The following is a 22098-nucleotide window of genomic DNA, read 5'->3' on the forward strand; positions in this document are numbered from 1 at the left end:
ATGAAGCTTTCCAAAGCCGCGAGAATAATCTTGGTGGGCGCGCCGGGAGTGGGAAAGGGAACACAAGCCGAGCGATTGCTCCAGCGCTTTCCTCAACTTGCTGCCATAAGCTCAGGGGACCTTCTGAGAGACAATGTCAAAAATCAGACGCCACTAGGTATGCCCTTCAATTGGACTAAGTTACATTGTTACTGACCGGAACTAGGTATCAAAGCAGAGCACACTATGAAATCCGGGGCGCTCGTTCCCGACGCGATGATACTCCGCCTTATCCTACACGAACTCAAGACCAGAGGCTGGATTCAACCACCAGCTGGAGCATCCCCCATGACCTTGTCTGCTACCGCTCAAGATCAAGACTTTGATGTCGAGGACAATTTTGTCAATTCGCCCTCTCTTGCCAACATGGGAGCACCACCGCGCACTTCAGAAGACCCCGCCGCATCCTTCATCCTCGATGGGTTTCCCCGAACTGCTGGTCAGGCATCGCAGCTTGATAAACTCATTCCAATCAATCTTGTAGTATCTTTACACACTCCAGCCGAGGTTATCCTAGAGAGAATTGCCGGACGGTGGGTTCATGCTCCCTCGGGCCGCGTGTACAATACCACTTTCAACGCGCCGAAAGTTGCTGGGAGGGATGATGTCACTGGAGAGATATTGACCAAGAGAGCTGACGATGATGAAGCAACGTGGATGACAAGACTACAGAAATTCCAGGAAACCAGTGAACCTCTCCTGGATCATTATGCTAAGAAGGGTGTACTATGGGAAGTCTCTGGAAACAGCAGTGATGAAATTTCACCAAAGTTATTCTCCGAATTCGAGAAAAGATTTGTGGATGGTGTTGAATAAGCAGCATGTCTGCCTGATCAAGTATTATATGATTATCACGAGTGGTTGATATGTGGGGCGCGACTTTTCAGCCTTTACAGCGGGTTTTATTTTCTCTTTTTTGGACATATTCTGGAATCCTGAAACCGGATGGACTTTCAGCGAGGCGTTGTGTTGAGTTGGTTACTCAGTGGGAAATGGACTTGGAATGATAGGGAATGATCCGACACTGAGGGTGTATTCTACATTTATATTTTGGGGATCCCATATTTTGTTTTATTGAATACCTAAGTATCATACATCTAGCTAGGGAGTAATTGAACTAGGTGAATACCCTTAGTTCACAAATTATGTGTGCTATTTGCGTGTGAATGTCAACCAACCAGCTCTCCACCAGACGCAGGACTGGACTGGGCCCGAGCATGGATGCCGAATCCCTGCAGTGCATGTCTGCCAAACCCATTGTCATCGTACATTTCATCCCCTTTACACAAGTCGTCGTCGGTCTTTCTTCAGCTTCTTGTGTCAAGTTTGCTCAAAATTCCCGGTTTTGGAAGATTGAGAATGGCACATACTCTGCGGCGCAATGTCATATCAATACCATCCTAATTCGTACGGTGCGTCGCGCTCGACACGAGACCACTTCGTTGAACCACCTTCGATTACCTCTCGCATTCTCTCCGCGCTGCCCCCAAACTTGTCGTTGCAGATACAGAGGTTTTGGGATAGGCAATATCGGAACATGAACTCAAGCGGGCATCGGAGTTCGCCAGTCCTACGAGTCCTGCGGTATTTGGCGCCGAGGCCGAGTCGTTGGCGACCAAGAACATGGGCGAATCTACCGCATGCTTTGGTTGCGGTTTGGTTACTGATGTTGCTTTGGGGTGAGAGATGGGTATTTCAAAGCGCACTGAAGCAGTGCAGGTGGGAGGGTTGGGAGAGATGGGTATGGCGACTCCTCTTCGTTGCGCGAGCTTCATCTGCGCAGGCGCATTCAGACAACAGAGTGAGCATATACTGACATGGTACAGCCCAAAGATGCGACACCTCACCACCTCGTACTCCTGGCAGACCCCCAATTAATTGACCCACATTCTTATCCTGGAAGACCATGGCCGTTGGATAAATTCACAATGATGCATACCGACAATTACATGAAAAGAAGTTATATCTCCTTGCAACAGGAGCTACACCCGGACACGATATTCTTCCTAGGGGATTTATTTGACGGGGGAAGGGAATGGAAAACTGCGCATGGAAATACAGTTGATCCGTCATGGGCGAATGGATTGAGACCTTCTGGCGAGATGAAGTATGTCGATACCTGGGGCAAGAGGTACGGAGAAGACTTTTGGCTTCACGAATATGATCGTTTTGGGAGAATATTTTACAAGTATTGGAATTTGGCTGGAGCTGAGGCGCGGCCTGGACAGAGGGGGCGAAGGATCATATCGAGTTTGCCTGGAAACCATGATTTGGGATTTGGAGCCCAAATCAAAATACCAATACGGAATCGTTTCGAGGTCTACTTCGGAGAAGGAAATCGAGTGGATGTCATCGCCAATCACACGTTCGTCTCTATAGACGCAGTGAGCTTGAGTGCTGGATCAGATGAGCATGGAACAGCTGCAATAACGCAGCCTGTGGAAGACTTTCTTGCGAAAGTCAAGATTACGAAAAGGAAGGCTGTTGCAAGCGAATTGAGCAGACTAGCTGGGAAGGGCGAGAGGGTGTTGCCTCATAAGCATGGTGTAGAAGATTTGGCCAAGACGGACTTTTCGAAGATGATGACTCTTGACCCAGGACCTGACGCTCCAGAATTCCCAACCTTCCTTCTTACGCATGTTCCTCTTTACAGAGAGCCAGGAAAACCATGCGGGCCGCAAAGAGAACATTGGCCTCCAGCGACTCCGCCGAAAGGTGAGACTGGTCCAGTGGTTCCTGATCACAGGAATGCTATTTCTATTTCTAAGGGATATCAGTACCAGAACGTTCTCAGTGAGTCAGATTCTATCAAAGTAATTGCATCAATCGGCGACGTGGAGCGGGTATTCTCTGGGGATGATCATGACTATTGCGAGATCGTCCATCCTGAGAATAAAAATAAAGCTAGGGAAATCACCGTCAAGGCTTTCTCCTGGGCCATGGGTGTTCGTAAGCCGGGATTCCTTATGCTCAGTATGTGGAATCCGGTTGATGCGAATGGAAAGCCTCTACACTCATCGCCATCCGGTCATGGTTCAAGTAATCAGAAACCGTTGACCACAGAAACACATCTCTGTCTTCTTCCCGACCAACTCTCAATCTTCATTCGATATGGAATCCTGATAGGAATATCCATCCTCGCTCTCCTTACCCGCGCTATTCTCACACCAATTCTCAACCTACCTCAATTCTCACCACCACCACAATTGGAGAGTTACTCCTTACTTCCAACCACCAGACCAAACCGTCGTTACGACACATCCCCAGAAGAGACATCTTCAAACTCTTCCACCTCATCTACTTCATCGAACACACTTGCACCCCGCACAGCAGCTCGAACGCGTTCCGCGTCCCCAGTTGGTGGGTATGGGTTACCATCTCATCAAGCCACGTTTTCTACCCCGGTTAACGGGTATGCGAAGGATGACTATGACTTCGAGAATGAAGTGGGTAAGAAGAGGGATGGAACTGGATCAAGAAAACCTAGTACACCGCTGGGCATTGTGTGGAAGGAACTGTGGGTTATGTTCTGGAGAGTCCTATGGATGGTCATGGTGATGTATACGTGGTTGGTCTGGTCGTACCCTACTTGACAATCTTATCGGAAGACATGGGTCTGATTATTTGTATAATATTGCTTGTTGTAGCATACCTTCTTGCTACAGGGTAAAGGGCGAGCAAGTTTTGGTTTCGGTATGTGACACGGCGGGTAGGGTTATGCATTGCGTGAGGGCGTTGATTGTTCATGGTTGGGTATAACGGAATCAGATGTATAGTTTCGTTGAAAATTCTGGGACCATGGGAGATAAATCAATACGTTTCTACTATCCTAAGTCTCGCCATCCATATATTCACAGTGATTATATCTATCTCAAGCTCAATTAGACGGAGGTCTTCATAGATGGTTGATTTGCCATGAAAACTAATGTGAGATACGACCGATGATTTGGCAAAATCCGGGTATACCTGGGTACCCTTTTGGTACCCGAAAATGGTGCGATATGCAACAAAACTCAAGAACGTATGCATGTTTTGTTGCATATCGCAGCATGCGACATCGCCTTGGGTGTCTGCATATGACGCTGCTGTGCGATGTGCAACAAACAACACATATCTTCCATACAGTGAATTACTAGTTGGCGATTGGACGTAGTCGACGCCATATTCTGGTATTCATCATTTCCCAAGGCCATCTGATAAATTTCGTCTCACATTTTAAATTTCGATGTTCTACAATTCACTTGCGTGTTATGCTTTTTATTTTGGTTTAGGAAATATCATTCTGCGACGGTTTCATCTATATTGAGAATAGACCAGTATGGTCTATTTTCAGAAGTTGTACGAACTCGAAGTCGAGATTGCGATCTTAATGATGAAGTGACCAATTACCTGGATAGCCAGCTGTTGAACTCGAGAGTATTCTTCACTAGTTCGGCAATGGAGTTGGAACTCTCGAGAGACGCAGTATATGGGGAAATATATTGCCTATCAAACAACGAAACTCAACAATTTGTTCGGATTCAAGAAGCATATTGTCGCTCAGTCAAAGCGCTCTATAAGCGGCCTTCGTTTTCTTTTTCAAGAGCGCCTTGAAACAGAACTAGGTAGTCTACCTGTACTGTAAAAACTTCAACGATGTTGAACTCAGAAGTACCGGTCAGCCCGATAGTGTCGTGGATGTAAGATACAATATAGATGTATTTTGCCTGCTGTACAACTTGTGCTAACACAAATTTGGCTTGGCCGGGTCGGTGTCGATATAGATTAAAACACATAGACATTAGCCAGGTGAGAGCCCATGATGAAACATCCTCCAGAGGTTCGATATACAAAGAGTTTCGGGGTCACTTTCTGTCATACGTTCGACGCTGTCAAACAAGATTCGTGCTAAGGAAGTAAGGAAGGAGTGAAAAGTAAGAGTGAAGAGCGACAGGACGAACGGGACGACGTATTTCGCTCTGTTTCGCTTGATTTCGTCTATTGAGCGACATGCAACAAAAGACACCTGTATCTTATAGTTCCGTATTCATTTTGCGGAAAGCGAAGTAAAACAAAATAATCTCATTTTGTTTGATTTCGGTTTAAGACTATGATATGCGTCACAAGGTAAGGTTCTCTAAATTATATGTGTCAGAGTCCTGCTATCATCTCACAATCTGACAGTGTAATAAAAGACACTACCCCAGTTAAGAACAGTCAGCCTTAAATTCACTATTTTGGCAACACGTCCTGAAAGAGTAACTACTACAGTTTAGGTTTCGCACCAGGCTTGCCTCGGGGGGTTTCTTGAAGGAGGTGCTATATCAGTTGGAATGTACCGAAATCTAGACTTTTACAGTATTTGTTAACTCGAAGTGTAGGCCGTCCATTGACAGAATACGACGGTCACGATTGAGGAGTACTGGGCTGAAGACTTTTTTTACTCGTTCGTCTAAATAGAAACTTGCAACGAAGTAGTTTATATCTTCGATCGTGGGTCTTTGAATTTCGGAGACGAACGCGATATGCAACAAAAGATTTAGGCCGAAAGTCTCTACAGCGTATGCTCCCCTCTTCATTTTCGTCGGGGAGTGCGACATGCAACAAAGTGGGTGTGAGGAGCTTTTGTTGCACATCGCTTCTCAGGGTTTTGGCTGGATGTCTGCACGCAACGCTCCTGCGACGTGCAACAAAACGCCAAATACACTTTTGACCCTTTGTACACAGCACTACACGGTTATACAGAGATTGCTCTGATGTATCTTTAGAGCTTATTTCTGGTAATCCATGCGATGAGCAACACAATATATCGTTAAGTGTTTAGTAGGTATCTGTATATGCGATGTATAACAATAGGCGGAACTTAATGGAAGATTCGGGCATAATTGAGATATTTAGATTTACCGTAAGTCTCATAACACTTATCTAGTGTAATATACTCGACGGCACTGGAATTATATGTAATCACAAAAATAAATTGATACTAGCCAGCTGATTTAAAGTCTATTCATTGTAGTATTATCGAAATTGTGACTAGAACATAGTAAGCTTAACACTGATAAGCAGATGACTAGCCGAAGAAGACTATAATTCAAGTGCTGACGAACAAATTTTTGCCGACAGGTATTCGAGCTAGCAAACGAAACTAAACAAAAGAACTAGCGAATCAAACTGACAAACTGGCTGCGGAACGGACTGGCGAACTTTCGCCGTTTCGCAGTTTCGCCAGACGAACGCGATGTGCAACAAAACCCAGACTTAAGGCCTTGTTGCATGTCGCTCTCGACCCAAATAAAGCCTCGCTAGTTGTCTGCAGGTAGCGCTTTTCTGCGATCTGCAACAGAAACTAGACTTTGTTGCATGTCGCGCTGTTTACATGCAACGAGGTTCTGCGAGAGAACTGTCTCTGCTATTTTCACTACCTCCTCTTGAGCAGCGTCCTAGGCCGTTCTTCGCCGAATGCGATATGCAACAAATTACGTAGGTTCCTGATTTGTTGCATATCGCTCCAAGTTTCGCCGGTTTTCCAGGTATCTGCATGCAACGTCGTTTGCGAGGCATAGTAGATTAGTCCTTCGGCCACTCCTTACCAAGGTACTTGTGACTTAGAAGATATCTACTGGCTAAGTGATTCATACAACATACCAAACGTCTTGAGGACTTCGGCGAGGTGTCTGCATATGCCATGCGATATGCAACAAACTGGGTCCAAGTAGCTCCTTCCGCGCCAGGAAAAGGAGCGACAGCATGGCTGTACCAAACTGATGATTACTGCAGATCCCGAGAAGAGAGAATGGCTCCCCTTATCGTATTCTTGCTGCCATAAAAAATTTCCCACTTCACGGATATACGTTATTCGCTTGTGGCTTCAACCTTGAGAATCATTTTGGATTGACCAGATGATGAGTTGATGAGAGTAAAATTACTGTACCGGCCAGTACAATCGACGAAAAATGTCACAAAAGACACTCATGTTGGACATAAAGTGATTTTGCTATTATTCCTCATGAGCTCTAGCTCTCCGCCGTCTTAGAAGCTCGCCTAATGGGATATCATCTTCATCTTCATCCTCGTCAACACCGAAATCTCCTAATGTTTCGCCTTCTGCATTTGTCCACGTTTCCTTATCAAGCATAGTTTCACCATCATTGCTGTCGTCCTCGTCCTCACTCAGCTCAATAATTCGCGACTCTGTGTTTTCAGTGCCGTCTTTCTGGAGTCGTCTCTGTCGCAGATAATCTGCTTCCTGCCGTCGCCGAAACGCTTCCTTATGCTCATCCACAGTCCCATAATCAAAGCTCTTCATTTCTCCACCCGGAATCGGATCTGATTTCTTCCACGGTCTTCCAAGCTTCTCCGGGTCAGGTGGCGGCCATAATTTGTCGTCATCTTCAAATCCATTAACTTCGTAATCGACGGCATCCTCTATTCTAGGAGCGCCACCGAACGGTAGAAACCACATGATAATATTCCACGTGCCCATTCCCTGAACCAGATTCTTCCAGACTCCAATATCGTATGGGAACTCTTGTGATGCAATCCTCATTTTCTCACCTCCACTCGCGTATACCCATCCACCATTCTTACGTGCCCGTTCGACGAGCGCCTCATGTCGTTCGATCTCCCAATTCTCGATCGTGGTAGTGTTCGTTGCGAGATTATGAGCAGCATGGATAAATAAGATGAGCAAGGCAAATAGAACGAGGGTGTTCACTCCTATAAGCACCATCATATGTGCTAGAGCCCAGACTGGGGGCCCCAGGTAGGAGGGCAAGGAGCGTTGAGACCATATCACCAAGGCGCGGACGTAGAGATGGTACTCGAGAATTGACATGCTAAGACAAGCATAGAAGACGAAACGAAGGAAGTGAGGAAAATTGGTGTGGGAGACGCAGTTGGATGTCCAGGGACAGTGGTGGTCCATTTTGGGGATACATCTGGAAGGGATCAGATCAGGACTACTTGGGAAGGCGTAGTAATTACCTCCTGCATTTCTTGCAATGATGTGTCCGTGGTGGTTTGATACTTTTACACTTCTTACACCACCTCATCCCTTTTGGCAAATTGGCGTCCTCATTCTCACTGTCTTCATCGTCCTCGTCCTCATCCTTTTCCCACTTCACGACCTTTTCCACCCACCCCCTCGGCCCCGGATCCACGGTACAAGCTCTGTCATAACACCACCATATGCACAACACAAAGCCGTTAAACCACAAAGCCTCGTCCCATTCCAGCGGTCCCGGCTCGATGTAATGAAATAGAAATTGCGAGGTGTACGAGAGAAAGAAAATCAATATACAAACAGCAGGTATGGCAAGATCCTCTAGAGAAGAAGGTACACGCAGAAGAGCAACCATGCTAGAAAAGATAGCGCAAAAGATTCTCGAGCCGATTCAGGCTCCAGAAATATTGAAGAAAAGTCGTCGTTGGCTTTGACGTGGATATGCAGCCTTACAGCCTTGTCTTGGTAATCCCTTCGTGACGGACCTCGGGAACGTCCCGACTCTCGGCCGGCCCAACGTTAGGCCGACATGAAAGGGAATTCTCGGTAGACTTTGCACTACGACTTGACTTACATACACCGTTCTAATTGGTTGCGGCGCAAATGTTACACCGCCAGCCAAATTCGCATTCGTTTGTGTCTGTTTCTAATCAACACCACACAACCAATCGAGACCTCTATTCCGCCCCATCTCGGAAAAGCAATGTCTCGTACGGTTCAAAGTTGCTGCGCAGGTAGGTCTGTTCAACGCGGCAATCCTGTATTTGTTGGATGAGGCTTGACGATGTTGTGCGAGTCGAATGCGAATGGCGGGATGATGCGTCCATGGGTTTCTTTATCGTCTTTATCGGGTGTCGTGGGTGATCTTCAACTGGATATATAGTAGGTGTCTTTCTCTTGGATTATATCCTCCTGATCAGTTCAACATCTACCTCTGCTTCTGTGAATGCGCTACCCTTCATTTACCTCTCCCACATTTCTCGCTTATCATGTCTTTGCCATCTTCGCCCAAAGAGACAGATGAGATATCTTCACGCCATTCTTCGAATGTGAGGGACTCTATGACTTCTCAAGAACAAGTCCCGCAAGATGCGCTTACTCCCCTCGAGAGCGCAGGTGCACCTCCTTTCAAACCCACACGAAATTTCCTCCTTGCCTTTGTTTCAATATGCATCGTCACGCTTGCAGCAGCTCTGGACGCCACGAGTCTGAGTATCGCCCTTCCAATGATAACAACAAAACTCAAGGGTTCGGCTATCGAAGCTTTCTGGTCTGGAACAAGTTTCCTGTTGACGAGCGCCGTGTTTCAACCAGTCATTGCTGGTTTGAGTCATGTTTTTGGGAGGAAAGAAGTCAGTCGAGCTATCACTTGATACGTCCGCCGTGGCTAACAGTATCAGCTTGTTCTAGTCTCATCCCTCTTCTTCGCCGTCGGATCGGTCGTCGCTGCCGTAGCAAAGGACTTTACGTATATGCTTGTTGGACGGTCTATTCAGGGTATCGGAGGAGGTGGCATTCTCACTCTTGGCGAGATTCTGGTTACTGATCTTGTTCCTTTGTCTGTTCGAGGAGGTTAGTCTACATTCAACTTAGCTATGATACGCACTAACAGTCTTTAGCATGGTTTGGTTATCTCGGTGCCATGTGGGCGCTAGGGTCAGTTACCGGTCCACTCATGGGAGGTGCCTTCGCTCAAAACGTTACTTGGAGATGGATTTTCTGGATCAACCTCCCAATCATCGGACTCGGCTCGCTCACAATCTTTCTATTTTTGAAGCTAGACAAACTTCCAGGAAGCACACTCGCTAAGATCAAGAAGTATGACTGGTTTGGAAGTGTACTATTCATCGCAAGCACAGTTTCATTTTTGATTCCGGTGACATGGGGTAAGTTCTCCTCCCGAAGTTCCCTTGACCAAGACTGACGGAAATAGGGGGTATAATGTACGCCTGGGACTCGTGGCGAGTTTTGTTTCCCCTCCTCGTCGGTGTTGCAGGTATCATCCTCTTCGGCTTCTGGGAACGTCGTCTATCCCTTGCCGCCTTTGATAAAGACGGTGTTCCACTGGCGGGAGACATGATCGAACCTATAATTCGAGGGACAATCTTCAACAACCGTTCCATGATAATTACATATACTGGCACAATCTTGCATGGCATCATCCTCTGGTCTCTCCTCTACTTCCTTCCTCTCTATTATGAAGGGGTAAAAGGCTACACACCGATCATATCAGGTGTAGCTATGCTTCCAGAGTCTGGCTTCGTCGCTCCTATGGCAGTGATCGTCGGTGTCGCCTGTGCGATCACAGGTCGATATCGTTGGGCTATCTGGGTAGGATGGCTCCTCACAACTCTTGGTTCCGGCCTGTTACTCCTTCTCAAACCAACATCTTCCATTCCCGCCTGGCTTTTCCTCAACATCTTAGTCTCCATCGGTACAGGCATGCTTTTCCCAGCCATGGGACTCGGAGTCCAAGCAGCTGGTCGACCTCGTGACGCGGGCCACGCCGCTGCATTCTACTCTTTCGCACGCGTCTTCGGTCAATCCATCGGCGTGGCGATTTCGGGCGTTGTTTTCCAAAACCAAATAAAGAGCAAACTCCTCGGTTATGCCGATCTTGCACCGTTCGCCTCACAATACTCTCAAGATGCGACTGCTTTGGTTACGATTATCAAAGGTATGCCGAAGGGTCCGATGAGGTCAAACCTGATACAGGCATACTCGGATAGTTTAGGGTCGGTTTGGATTTTGATGACGGCGCTTGCGGCCGTGGGGCTGATTAGTAGTCTGTTTGTGCAGGGGTATAGTCTCAATCAGGAGATGGATACTTTGCAGAGGTTCAATGGTGATGTAAAGGTTAGTGACTCGGAGAGCGGAAAGGTCGAGAAATAAGGACGAGGGTTTCGGTTTGGGGGACTTGGTTTGATTTTACTGCATAGCGTGGTGTTTGGGTAGAGGATACATATAGATGCATGGAAGTATCTCGTGCACATGGAGTGGAATAATGAATGGAAGAGCTAGAGCTGGGGATATACAATGGTTGACGTAGAATTAATAAAGACTTCACTTACTTGTACTTACGCTCTGACTTAATTTACCTCTTCACATATATTCGCTCCATCAGTAGCGCTTTCCTAAGACCTATTTCCAAAAACAAAACTGGTCTATACTGTTCACAGAATTCTAACCTTCGTTCCTAGTGAAAAGCATATTTGTATTAGACATGGATATCACAGTATATAGATAGGTTTAATTGCAGAGGTGAATCGGCTATTAAAGGGGTAGTTCTTGGCGAGCCGAATACCCGTTTAGTCCGCTGGTCTTCAGGTCAGCTCGGGAGGGACCTGCATTACCCCACCAGAACCATTACGTCGTCAAGCAAACAATCTCACCAACCCCGGCGAACAACTCCTGTTGCATCAATCATACCATAAATTTCAAACACATTTCGAATCTTCTCAGCAACCAAAAACTAAAACACAAATCTCAGCACCCAAATCCAAGCTCAACTTGAAAAGTCAAGCTCCTTCACCCCGCTATTTTGTTGCCCACTAACAAAGCCTAGAATCATGGATAGAGCAGAGAATCAGGATTATTACGGCGGTGGTGATATGGGTGAGGGCCGATATCAAGAGGGTGGTCGTAGTGAGGAAGGGTATGGTCGTAATGAGGGTGGACAAGGTCGTGGTGACGGAGGATACGGACGTCAAGAATCTAGCTACGAGCAAGGTGGTTATCAACAAGAAGGTCGACACCACCAAGGCGGACGACAAGAGTATGATCAGGGAGGAGGTCAAGGATACAACCAAGGAGGTCAAAATTACAACCAAGCTGGTCGTCAGGAGCATCACCAGGGTGGTTACGCAGGCGGTAACGCAACTCAAGGAGGAAACTACGGAGGCGGTGGTGGTTACGGCGCCGACGACGACGATGATCTCCAAGGCGCCGTTAAACACGCAAACGAGCACGCTGGTGGAAGTGGAAACTCAGATCTATTCTCCAGCATCTTAAGTGGATTCATGGGCAACAAACAATCTATCGGCCAACAACCCATCAACGAACAAGGTATACAATCTCTTACCATACCCTCTAAACCCTTACTAACCACTTCTTCAGACGCCGTCCAATCCCACCAACAATACTACTCCTCCTCCTCCGGCCCCAGCAACGCATCTTCCTCGTCCATGGGCTCCGCCGCCGCCATGCAAGCACTCAAGATGTTCACTGGCGGCCAGAGCGGCAACACGCCTCAGGGGAATAGCCAGAATGCCTTCGTCGGCATGGCGATGGCGCAGGCGAGTAAACTGTTCGATCACCAGCAGAGCCAGGGGAATGTGGCGAGTGGGAATAGTAAGGAGAGCGCGATTCAGCAGGCGGGCGAGATGGCGTTGAAGATGTATATGCAGAGTCAGGGGAAGAGTGGTGGTGGCGGGGCGAGTGGGTTGATGGGGTTGGCTAGTAAGTTTTTGTAAAGGGAAGATATGAGGGGATGGGTGGTGTATTGCTGGTTTTGCGATGGATTTGGGGTTTATTGAAAAATGATGGACCGTAGGGTTAGCTGGTAGCTATCTGGCTAGTGTCTTGCTGGTATAGCGCTGGGCGTGAAGCTTTGTCGAAGTTTACTGGTGGTAAAATACTAAGATAAGTCAAGTACAAAAAATACATTTTGAAATTCACAGACACCTAAATTAGTTTCAACTAGGTTAATCACCTTCCACAGAGCAATCAATCCCCAAAATTTACCCATTTCGAAAACTAGGCTCATATAAGAAGAACATAACCGATCACAAGAACCAAGAAGGGAGATCTTAAAACCCAATCACCTTCAAGACATCAGCTCTATTTCCAAACCCCTTTTCCTATTCTACAGCTTGCTGCCCACATGAAGTAAAAGCCTCACTCACTCAACCGCCTATTCCATTCTACTCAAGACAAAAATACATCAATCACCATTCGCCCTCAACCGTCCACTACCTTTTACCAAACCGTGATCGGGTTTGATTTCTCACTGTGAGTTAAACAAAGTTATGATAAATCTCGCTCGCCTTTCAAATGAAACATCGAGAATTCACACGAGACCAGAGAACATCTCTTGAAGTTAATATCCATAGTGAACTGACATGAATACCTACATTAAATCACTTTATTAGTATCAAAGATCGAGCTTAGAAGCGCCTTGTATTGGACCCACCCTTTTACAGTTCAGCTTAGTCTCGTTGGAATGTCAGTACCATCAAGCTTGGTATTTACACTAAAAAGGCGAACGATATAGCGATACACATGGAGAGAGGGAAGTGAAGAATTGAGATTTGTGGATGTAGTAAGAGGAGGATAGTAAAGGTGGTAGCATTCGAGTGATGCAAAGGGATAAATTTGTATGTTCCAACGCCCTTATGTGTATTTCCTGATTTTCCAGGTTGATTTATGACGACAATTATGTTTTGGAGTAAAGAATAAAAAGTAAAAACACTGACACTTCTATATTGATTCCGTATAACCCCGGCCGAGTGATGCGACAAACGCATGTGTAAGGCTGTTTTTATTTTGGAGACAGAATGTATCAAGCTCCACAATTGTGATATCTTATGAATGCTATTGCAGTGCGAATAGACTATGAAGGTTACCATTCTACACGTCAAGAGAGCACAGCGCAAAAGGCAAGTAAGGTCATGACCTAACAAGCATTCAGCTCTCACACTGCTGATCATCTTGATACTTATTTCAACCCAGATCTGCTATCTCTTCACAAGACCTGACCAACTACTTACCACCATCCAAGTTCTTACACTCTATTCTGAAACAATCTCTCCATCCTCCTTCAAGTCAACCCCATACAAAGCTCTATTGTCTCCGAAACCATCTGTCTGGCCCACGCCTCCTGACATCACAATCTCGGAATCATGTCTTGGATACGGTTATTGTCTGGATATTGGGCCGGGTGGACTGAGACATGGTTGCGCAAGATATCGGACGCCAGTTTTCGGGGTCGGATTGCGACGTGCAACAAACGGAGTTGAGCAACGATAGGCGGCACGGATGAAGTGTTCAGATGGACGTGACTATGGTTCGGGGGTGGAATTGTGATGGAAGATTTGATGGAAGGCAGGTGACTTACGGTATGAGGTATGATTTGGGTGTGGGGTCGGAAAATTGGTTAGTATGCTGTAAGGCATTCTTCTATGTGTGGATTTCAGCTGCGAGAAATGCATGACCACCAGTAAGTCTTACTCTCAAACCATTGGACATGGTATCCCAATTCAGTTGAGTGATCCGGCTGGCTTGTGTCCACACAATTGCGATCGTTCTTACCGCCCCGAATCATTCGTGTACCGACCGCAAGGCTGAAATATTGTTACACTTGAGTAGGCAGGTAGCGGGTAACAGCATACATAGCGATTTCCGTCACGCTAATGATATCAGCGAGTGGGTAAATCGACGGCAGACAACAGATCGATGCATCTGATATGCAAGACGGTATGTTTCCATCCCGCTTCTCAGACACGCCCAAGAGATCTGATAAGAGAATAGCCAAATTAGAAATAGAACATAATACGGTGGAATATTCTTTCGGCTTGCTGCATTTGAGTAAATTGGCTGTACCGAGCCCAGAAGTGGTGAGAACATGGAAGCGAGATTCGGAATGTATAATCTAGTTGAGTGTTGGAATACGCAAGAGACCGCTAAATTCCTTTTCCGGCTCGTTCCAAGAAATATCTGTGTGTAACCCATATGAGTTAGCACTTTTATTTCCCCGTTCGAAACATACAAGTACACGCAAACAGACGGTAATATGTTTCGACACTACATGATATCTGCGGCGCAGATATCGGATGGTAGTATTTGAGGAAGAGCCATGGTATTGACGTGCAGTTGGGGTGAACCGAAGGATTTCCTTCAAGCAGGACTTCAACGAGAATGCAAGGGTAGAATACTTGTCGCGGCCCTTTCAGTACAAAATGTAAAATGTGTAACTTCGAATGCTCAGCCAATATTTCACCTAGGACACACTGTTAGGCAGTAGATACATGATGATCTGGCGACAAGCTCAGGTACATAATCAAGCATTGGCTTTCCCAGTCTCTCCAAAGCGTATCCTATTGAATCGACTGTCTAATCTCTGAGCTTGCTACCGTCAAGAGTCGGCATTCATGCTGTGTTGCAGGACACGCAAGCCACGAATACTTCTATTCGCCAAATCAAAATTGGAAGTAAAAGTGCCATCACGATGTGTGATTTTCCGAGTGCACCAATGAAAGTCACAACGTCAAGAACGAGCCCAAAATACTCCTTTAGGTATTCAGCACTCCTGACAAGGACATCGATAATCATGTTGTGTGATGTTTGACAAGCCATCCGGGAATCTCTTGCAGAAAACGAAATGGCGGAGAGAGTGAAAATCAGGACATGGACTTGTCAGCCTGCAACGACCCGCTTGAGGAAGCATTGAAGGAAGAACGCACATGGCGCTAGTCTATATCGAATCAGCAAGAGTGCGACAGATAGCAAGGGCATCTCAACAAGGCAGAGTGGTACCAAGCAGGAGGGAGTGCCGAAGAGGCCCAGTCGACTTGGATATCTTGGAGCAGCTGTGGATTGCTCGAGCGTTTCTCGCGTGTGAAAAGTTGGGGATCCCCTCAACTGGCGGTCCGCTCTTCTGCAAGACTCCCTGCGTCGATCCCGTCGTGGTGTGCGAGAAGGTCAGCGTGTGGAGAGATGATAGTGAGATGATTGTTGGCTTCAAGCACGAGGCTCACAAATCTGATGGTCAACAGCCAACGATTGATAGTCAACCTCCTGTGATACCACTCCCCCTACACTCCCCGTTGTCGTATGACTGAAGGCTGGCTCGCTCATTGATGCTGGCGACGACATCGCCAATACCGAGACCTCGCCGCATCGCTGCAGCAGGTCTGCACCTGGAGCTGGTGGTGTGCGGAAGATGCTGAGCGGAGGAGACAAACGAGACAAAGTCATGAGCTGGAAAAACGCTGAGCGTATGAGATGTGACAGCCACCAGCCACGGGCTTCGAAGGGCAGGCCATGAGAGGATGAGGAAGCGAAGAAATGAAGCCGTTGATGATTCCAATTGGCGGGAGAAGTTAGGAAGTGACACGCCAAACGCCATGTCGACTAGACGAGGCCAGTGGAATTAGTGCGCGGGACGGCTCTTGTCGTCCGCCGTTGTCATCTCCGTAGACCTGTAGACCTCGCTGTCGTCCCCAGATTCTCCTCCAGAGCCTCGAGCCCAGAATCACCAGATCCTGTGGGATGGTTTCCGTACATCTAGCTGCCATCCGCTTGTGCACTTTCTGTCGTCAATCATCAGAAACGGCGTATAGTGAATTACCAACACACTTATCAATCTGCCGCTACATTCACTTGACCTGTCTTGCCCTACTGCAACTCGATGCGCCCATTCCAATTATATACATTTTGGCCACGTTGTGAGCGCTAGAAACCGCCTTCAAATACAGTCATCCGCCCTCCAAGAGTGGCCTCCAAGAGTCTTGTCCGTCGATTGGCATTTCGCATTTTGGACAACTGCACCTTGGCGTTGGCTGAAGTCTTCCCCCCCTTGACTGCCAGTCCAGTGCTCCCGGCTTCCTTCACTTCCCCGTCTCTCGTTGAAGCGCAGACCGCAGACCGCAGGACCGCCAGCCATTATTCTCTGCGTCTTCCCCACACCCTGTCAACCTCCTCTCCATCCACCTCTTACCACCTGCACCCACCACTCATCTCCCACGACCTCCCCGACGAGCCTCTTCACTCCTCCTCTCCCACGTCCTCTGTTCGTCTCGACTGATCCACCCTCCAAATTCTTCGACTCTTCCCCAGCATTTCCGCTCTGTCGAACCAAGTCGACTGCGCCGGTCGGGCTCGTCTGCCCCCCAGGTTTCGCTCACCACGCGCAGGTTAACAACGTCGATACACCTTTCGCGATTCATCCACCGATATTTCCACGACGACCCACGTAAATCTGCAGACGCTTCCAACGGGATATTGTTGCGTAGGAAATCATTGGGACTGGGAAGGATAGTCGTGAGACGCAAGCGTTCGTTATACCGTCTGCGAATACAGCTGCTGGTAGAAAGGAATGGGCCCGACGATTCGATCGCATCTACATTTGATGATTGTAAACGAAACCTCGTTCCCCGCCGTTGACGCTTCCTGTTCCCGCACCTGAAATAATCGTCCGTCGATCGAACCGCTCTTGCGATATCAAAAAGGAATAGGCATGCCTGTTAGGCTGCATCAAAATCTGATGATCACTATTACCAACTTTCTCGCCGTTGCCGACACTCGACTTTGACATTAAACCACTCTTCAAATCTTCTTGTCATTTGTCAACATGGCTATAGCCATGGCCTGGCATAAACCCGACAATGTCGCCGGTTCTTCAGCGCCTGCCATCATGGTAGGATTGTTCGTCGCAACCGGAGGACTGCTGTTCGGCTACGATACTGGGTGCGTAGACCCCTGATGTAGTGACAGGAAATAACGCCGTTACTGACGCTATATAGCACCATTTCTGGAATACTAGCAATGAAAGCGTTTCGTAAAGAATTTACTACAGGTTACTTAGACCCCAATGATAAAATGGGCAACATATCGCCAGCACAATCAGCCCAGGTTGTAGCGATATTGAGTGCCGGCACATTCTTTGGAGCACTATTGGCAGCCCCTTTGGGTGACAAGCTGGGAAGAAGGATATCACTCATAATTGCTGTCGCTATCTTCTCGCTAGGCGTCTTGCTTCAGACGGTCGCGATGGCCTTGCCGGTACTGGTGAGTGGCAGGTAAGTGTGCTCCTCCCACCAGGCGTGAGATTCAAGCTGACCTTCTGAAGATTCTTCGCTGGACTCGGTGTGGGCATCATATCCGTTCTTGTTCCTCTTTATCAATCTGAGATGGCTCCAAAATGGATACGAGGAACCTTGGTTTGCGCTTACCAGTTCGCCATCACTATTGGTCTGTTTCTTGCGGCTGTAGTGAACTTCATAACCAAGGGAATCGATGGCCCAAGTGCTTTCCGGATACCGCTCGCAATGCAATTCGTCTGGGCTGGCGTTCTTCTCCTCGGACTGATGCTGTTGCCAGAGACTCCTCGCTATCTAATCAAGCGCGGAAATCATGGTGCTGCTGCTTCATCGCTGAGTCGCCTTCGTCGTCTAGACATCACCCACCCAGCCTTGATCGAGGAACTAGCAGAAATCGAAGCGAACCATGAATACGAATTGAGCCTTGGAGCGTCTACATATCGCGATGTTTTTCTTGGATCGCCTCATCTGGGACGGCGTCTACTCACTGGATGTGGCCTCCAGATGCTTCAACAACTCTCCGGATGTAATTTCATATTCTACTATGGAACAACATTCTTTACGAACATTGGCATCTCGTCACCCTTCGTCATCGCGTTAATTACTAACATTGTCAATGTTGCTTCGACAGTTCCTGGCATGATTCTCGTGGAGTCCATCGGTCGGCGACGGCTGCTAATGATTGGAGCTGGAGGTATGGCTCTTTGCCAACTAGTCGTCGGGACTGTTGGATCAATCGAAGCGGCACAGACTAGCGCTCATATCATACTCATTGTCTTTGTGTGCTTCTACATTTTCTTCTTCGCTTCGTCATGGGGACCAGTCGTTTGGGTCGTGACTTCGGAAATTTATCCATTGAAAGTCCGAGCAAAGGCGATGTCTTTATCAACAGCCTCCAATTGGCTTCTCAATTTTGCAATCGCCTACGGCACACCATATCTTGTCAATACTGGAACGAATCTTGCGAATTTACAAGCCAAGATCTTCTTCCTTTGGGGATTTTTCTGTGTTGTATCGCTTGTGTTCGTTTGGGGCATGGTATATGAAACCAGCAAGATTAGTCTCGAGCAAATTGACGAATTGTACGAAAGAGTCGATAAAGCATGGCATAGCAAGTCCTTCCAGCCAAGTTGGAGCTTCCAGGAAATGCGAGACGAAGGAGCGTCTTCCAGTGGCGTGCAACTCACCGACCAGGACCTAGCTCGACAGCGGACAGGGACAAGTGCCAGTCAACAGAGCTCAACCTCAACGTCGGAAGAAGACAAAATTATTGCGCAATTAGGAGATGTCGATTTGAGTTATTAATGTGTTTTGACTATCAATTTTTGCTTTACGCTTTTTCATGTACTTCAGCGTTGGAGTTTCCGAATCTGGAGTTTATCACGGGAACTGTTGTTGGGGTCCTGGTTAAACATCAACTGGGGTGTTTGGTGCAATTCTGGGCTGCTTGGGTTGGGTTATGGGGTCTGGTAAGGGGTTTTCGGTGTACGAGATTCGCTTTTGCTTTCACATGGCGAGATAAGAAGCGTTCTTCTAGACAGGGGGTTGTCTGGAGCCTGCAAACCATATTCGATTCTTCGTCAAAGCGAACTTTTCATACTACAGTGTTTATTTAAAGGAGGATGAGAACAGGGAGTTATGTCGGGGATGAATATTCAAGGGATCAGAGGGCACGAATAAAATTTGTGGATGAAAAGATGTTGATACCATATCCTGCTCCCTATATTTGAGGCTACTTTAGGTATTTAGAATATCACAAAGTCCATCTTGGCCTATGGGCATCTCTTCTCATTGTGTTGTTTCGCTTGACAGCATGATTGGACTAAGGCTTACTATCCAACGTGCAAGACGCACCCGATTTACCGTCAGGTGAGACGCACGAGGTAAATCTCCTCCTGTGGTGTATGGCATGAGACATTTGAGACACCGCCCAACAGGAATCTTTCGTTCATTTGCCTCACCTACCGAGGACTGGCTCATCGTATTCAAGTCTCTCACCTCTGTCATGTTTGATACATCACGTGATGCGCAATCATCCACGATTCTATTCTCATCAACTTTCCTTCTAGAAGAGCCGTAGCAGATCACCCACTCCGCTGTTTACTCTGGATCTACTCGAATTAAATGGCAACCAATGATTGTCTCCGACCTGTGAGTTATGTCATCCATTTTATTTTGAGACGAGCTAATCAGAATCTAGCCGGAAGTGACCCTTCTATTGCCGTTTAGCCTCAACCACATCATCAATCAAAACATCTTTGTCGACAGATCACTACCACTTTTCTAATTCCCGTCGATCACTCTATCGATAACGGCTCGCGGCCCGCCGCGCTGTCCACATAATGCTTCCAAGTCTGAGATTCGACCATGTGCCCTGCGAAACTTTATACATTCTTGGGAGATGACAAAACAACCATCCTTTGTCAAATGGAATGAAGATGTTATAAGGTCAAGCAGCAAGAAAATGCGTCCTGAAGGTATCGGTACCGTATAATTCTATTTCAAACACCATTAGGATAATCAGCTCACATGGCGGCGGCATTTCCTTTGTGTTAATGCAAAACATATTTTATTGAAGTCAGGGTTGCCGCACCTAGACCAAAATACGGACTGAACATGTGCCATACTCAAATTCCCAAACCCTTTCATTCATCCAACGGAACGCATCAGCCAAGGAAGATATAGCGAACGCAATATGGCTATACCAACTTGGCAGGAATCGTGGTGACGAGATGGAGGCGTATGCTTGGCTAGTCAAGGTTGTGACATGCCGGGTTGAATTGATTGTCACCATCTCATTTATGCACCCCGGATTTCAAGGTCACATATGGTCTTTAGTGGTTCGCGGGGAAGTGGAGGAGGAAGTATAAAGTACCGTGCAAGCCACCAAGTAAGTCCTACTACCTGGTTTACTTCTTGTCGTTACTCATTCTTCAAGATCAGTTCATTCCACTTCTCATTATGAAGCTCTCTATCTTCTCTGCGGCTCTGCTCACCGCGTCCGTCAACGGCCATGGCATGTGGCAGAAGCTTAAGGTCAATGGCGTGGACCAAGGTCAATCCAACGGTATCTCACCACCGTCGTCCAACAACCCTGTTCAAGTTGTCAGCGGAGCATCAATCGCTTGCAACACGGGTCTGAAGAAGAGCAATACTGTCATCACTGTACCTGCCGGTGCTAAAGTCGCCAGTTGGTTTCAACATGTTATCGGAGGTGCTCAATACGCCAACGATGCTGATAATCCGATTGCGGCTAGTCACAAGGGTCCAATCCAAGTTTACCTTGCCAAGGTATGGTTTTACTATGCTTCCTTATCCTCACGCCGGATGGAAAGATCATCCTTGCAATATCTCGAGTCACTAACAAACCCAGGTTGACGATGCCGCCACTGCTTCAAACTACAACGCCCTTTCCTGGTTCAAAATTGCTGAAGAAGGACTGAATACCCAAACCGGCAAATGGGCTGTCGACACCATGATCGCCGGCCAAGGCTGGTGGGAGTTCACGATGCCAACCTGTGTCGCCCCTGGTCAATACCTCATGCGCATCGAGCTGCTCGCTCTCCACTCCGCTTACTCGTCAGGCGCCGCACAATTCTATATGTCGTGCGCGAACATCCAGGTCACGGGTAGTGGAACTAGCACGGGAAGTCAGCTTGTGAAGTTCCCGGGCGCGTATAGTGCGAATGACCCTGGAATTATGCTTAATATCTACTCGAGTGGAAAGCCTAGTGTGCCAAATAATGATGGGAAGCCTTATAAGATTCCAGGTATATTTTACTCTTATCTTATACACAAAAATTATATTGTATATACGGTGCTAATCTTCATGACAGGTCCAGCGAAGTTGCAGTGCTAGGACAGAGGAAACTACAATAAAGTGAATCGGCGAGGGCAGGATGTACCACGAGGCTGGTCCTAGGGTCGTTTGTTGTTTATCATGTACATACTTTGATATTCCTGTTATATACTCGACATGTTCTCCCCTGAACCTAATCCTCTGTTTCTCTTAGGCCTCGAAAACAAAACGAATTAACAAAGCTTTCATCCTCCTATACTTACTCTCTGGGGGCAAATTACTACATTTCTGCATAGTGTTGAAACTATAACAATCCAACGTTTGCTACTGTCTATAAAGAGAGAGGGTCAATGGTTAAGGAATCGACTGAGGGTCGTTTGGACACTAACCTCATCAGCCAGTTTTTCTGTCAAAAACCCTACTCCTTTCCTCATCTCTTGCGCTCATTTTGAATAGCTAGT

General features: G+C 47.2%; 7 protein-coding genes across 7 annotated transcripts; 6 read left to right on the top strand and 1 right to left on the bottom strand.

Annotated features, from left to right (window-relative positions):
- GLAREA_08306 (P-loop containing nucleoside triphosphate hydrolase) lies at positions 1-855 on the top strand (the record flags this gene model as incomplete). The annotated part of the gene is made up of 2 exons (XM_008090351.1): positions 1-157; positions 206-855. The coding sequence occupies 2 exons, from the start codon at positions 1-3 to the stop codon at positions 853-855; spliced, it is 807 nt and encodes a 268-aa protein (XP_008088542.1).
- A 401-nt stretch (positions 856-1256) lies between these two features.
- GLAREA_08307 (Metallo-dependent phosphatase) lies at positions 1257-3632 on the top strand (the record flags this gene model as incomplete). Its single annotated transcript, XM_008090352.1, has 3 exons — positions 1257-1451; positions 1564-1698; positions 1866-3632. The coding sequence occupies 3 exons, from the start codon at positions 1257-1259 to the stop codon at positions 3630-3632; spliced, it is 2097 nt and encodes a 698-aa protein (XP_008088543.1).
- Positions 3633-7015: 3383 nt separating this feature from the next.
- On the bottom strand, positions 7016-8375 carry GLAREA_08308 (uncharacterized protein; the record flags this gene model as incomplete). Its single annotated transcript, XM_008090353.1, has 2 exons — positions 7016-7955; positions 8002-8375. The coding sequence occupies 2 exons, from the start codon at positions 8373-8375 to the stop codon at positions 7016-7018; spliced, it is 1314 nt and encodes a 437-aa protein (XP_008088544.1).
- Positions 8376-9009: 634 nt separating this feature from the next.
- GLAREA_08309 (MFS general substrate transporter) lies at positions 9010-10912 on the top strand (the record flags this gene model as incomplete). The annotated part of the gene is made up of 4 exons (XM_008090354.1): positions 9010-9372; positions 9421-9592; positions 9640-9906; positions 9954-10912. The coding sequence occupies 4 exons, from the start codon at positions 9010-9012 to the stop codon at positions 10910-10912; spliced, it is 1761 nt and encodes a 586-aa protein (XP_008088545.1).
- A 677-nt stretch (positions 10913-11589) lies between these two features.
- On the top strand, positions 11590-12492 carry GLAREA_08310 (uncharacterized protein; the record flags this gene model as incomplete). The annotated part of the gene is made up of 2 exons (XM_008090355.1): positions 11590-12085; positions 12137-12492. The coding sequence occupies 2 exons, from the start codon at positions 11590-11592 to the stop codon at positions 12490-12492; spliced, it is 852 nt and encodes a 283-aa protein (XP_008088546.1).
- A 4877-nt stretch (positions 12493-17369) lies between these two features.
- Positions 17370-19143, top strand: GLAREA_08311 (MFS general substrate transporter; the record flags this gene model as incomplete). Its single annotated transcript, XM_008090356.1, has 3 exons — positions 17370-17485; positions 17542-17817; positions 17868-19143. The coding sequence occupies 3 exons, from the start codon at positions 17370-17372 to the stop codon at positions 19141-19143; spliced, it is 1668 nt and encodes a 555-aa protein (XP_008088547.1).
- Positions 19144-20799: 1656 nt separating this feature from the next.
- GLAREA_08312 (endoglucanase II) lies at positions 20800-21697 on the top strand (the record flags this gene model as incomplete). Its single annotated transcript, XM_008090357.1, has 3 exons — positions 20800-21129; positions 21212-21608; positions 21675-21697. 3 exons carry the CDS (start codon positions 20800-20802, stop codon positions 21695-21697), a joined length of 750 nt encoding a protein of 249 aa, XP_008088548.1.
- Between the last annotated feature and the right edge of the window lie 401 nt (positions 21698-22098).

Source organism: Glarea lozoyensis, assembly GCF_000409485.1.
Source record: "Glarea lozoyensis ATCC 20868 chromosome Unknown GLAREA9, whole genome shotgun sequence".
NCBI lineage: Eukaryota > Fungi > Ascomycota > Leotiomycetes > Helotiales > Helotiaceae > Glarea > Glarea lozoyensis.